At 39.1% G+C, this 2,119-nt stretch overlaps 1 protein-coding gene across 1 annotated transcript in view; it reads right to left on the minus strand.

Moving 5' to 3' along the window:
- The window catches only part of LOC119589379, a 46,966-nt gene that overhangs the window by 376 nt on the left and 44,471 nt on the right, over positions 1-2,119 (minus strand). Inside the window, exon 15 of the mRNA XM_037937996.1 lies at positions 95-142. Within this exon, the coding sequence (XP_037793924.1) occupies positions 95-142 (48 nt within the window). The remainder of the gene's footprint in view (positions 1-94; positions 143-2,119) is intronic.

Below are 2,119 nucleotides of genomic sequence, written 5' to 3' on the forward strand. Positions count from 1 at the left end.
TTCGTACATCTTTTTCTCTGTTTCATACTTGGAAATACTTTTTAAAAATAACTGTTCACCAACACATATTCCTTAACGCCTGGAGTCGACTCACCTCCTGAGGCGCCTCAGATCGAGGTCGTGAGAGACAGCGAAGGCATCACTGAAAGGAAATGTTAAAACGTTTACAGTCTTTGCTATAATTAGGCTTGAATTCCAGTTATACGCATGTGTGTATAGGCAACTGTACGGGACGAGATCATTCTCCCTCACTTACCGTCTCTCCCTGCTTTCCAAAGAACTGCTTCCTCCACTGATGTCTCTGAGGATAGGTTGGAAATACATCGTGTTGATATTGATATTTGGCAAGATTTGTTACAATAAGCTTTTGACAAATGTTTATGTTAGAAATGAAGGCATTTGATAACAAAAGGAAAAAAAGAGAAAGTGCAATATCTAACCTTTTCTCTATTCTTTCCACGGACATGCTTCCGCTCCCCCCGCTGATGTCTCTGACAAAACAAAAGGGAGAAATTGATAGCTAGAAAGTATAATAGCTAATCGGACATCCTAAAGATCTTCGCATAATAAACCCCATTTTCTATCTCTTTCCTTTGCCAGCTTATGTTATACAGAAGGATGATCTTGGAATAAAATGTAGGGAATACAGTTCTGTATTTAGAGTCCTCCTACTTATAATGCTGAGAATATTTGGATATCATTTTATCCAGCTCAGTGTTACTGCTAACTTTGAAATCTCAATGAATGATTTTACTCTTGTATACAAACTCACCTCTCACCACAGTGAAGCTTCATGTAGAGATCGGCGAGGGAAGATCCATTACATTATGCTTTTATAAAACTATGTTAGTACTAGAGGTATCTAGTAATAATTAAAAAAATGCAAAATCTAACCTTTTCTCAATTTTCTCCAAGGACATGCTATCACTCATTCCGGTACTCCCGGCGCTGATGTCTCTGAGGAAACAAGATCATTTCTTTTTTTTATAATATAACTCATTTTCTCTATTTCTATCCATTGTCGAAATAATGACGATAGCTTTAGCATAAAACACAGAAATGCAGTTTTATATTCCTCCTACTTATGACACTCAATCCATCTGAATCTGATTGCAAGCCTTGCACTATCAATTAACTCATTCATCATATCGCAAACTCACCTTTCAACACGTTGGAGCTTCTCGTAGACATCGCCGAGGGAGTAGGCAGAGGAGAGGCCAGCAACGGCCATCAGGACCATGATGAGTGTCACCCTAGGAACGGGATAATATTTAGTGACCATACCATGATATGCTAAATATGCTTGTGTTTTGCAGTTAGGAAATACTACTTGGTACAAGATGCTGAGTCTTTGCCAGAAAAACTACAAAGATGTTGTGGATGAAACTTACTTCATATTGAGAGGAAAGTCTATTGTGCACTGGATCTTAATGCTGATGCACTGACAACTGACAAGGAATGCAGCTTCGTTGCGCTTTATATATGATATTGCAGTTGGCCCTATGAGGCTGCTGACGTCACATGGCTATTCTTGTGCATCGTTGCAAGAACTTTCTTTCCTTTATTATTTGTTTATTGTCAGACAGAGAGGAAGCCATGAAGTTGCTTTCAGCCAGATGATACAGTATGCCATATTCCTTAATGGCACATCTGAGAATTTATATGCTGCTGATACTTTGCTTACGTCATGTTTTTTCTTATTTGCTTGTTTTAAGCTTGGTGTGTATGTGTGCACGTATATCTATCTGTATTACATAATGCAACAGTCACTTCAACACCCTTAAAAGCGTGAAACCATAGAAAATATCAAAAGAGGGAAAATGAGAAGAATATAGTTGTTATCTTAAAGACCAACCGACTATATTTCAATGAGCCGATGTGTGTACTCAAAGTGGTGTTTCGGTTGACCATGATTAAAGAAACGAGGACATGTTCTTCGAAATCTCCCAATTGAAATCAGCAGAGCCAAATAATGGTCATGTCGTTTGCTGAAGGGCAGCGTCGTCACATCAGAGTCCTTCTTCAACGAACGGTATTGGTCACTTTCCTAGAGGAATCCTCAATCGTCAATCCTGTAGCTCTGCTACTGTCGGAGCTGGTGCTTCCGGACGGCGTATTG

This window comes from Penaeus monodon, chromosome 25, assembly GCF_015228065.2.
Source record: "Penaeus monodon isolate SGIC_2016 chromosome 25, NSTDA_Pmon_1, whole genome shotgun sequence".
NCBI lineage: Eukaryota > Metazoa > Arthropoda > Malacostraca > Decapoda > Penaeidae > Penaeus > Penaeus monodon.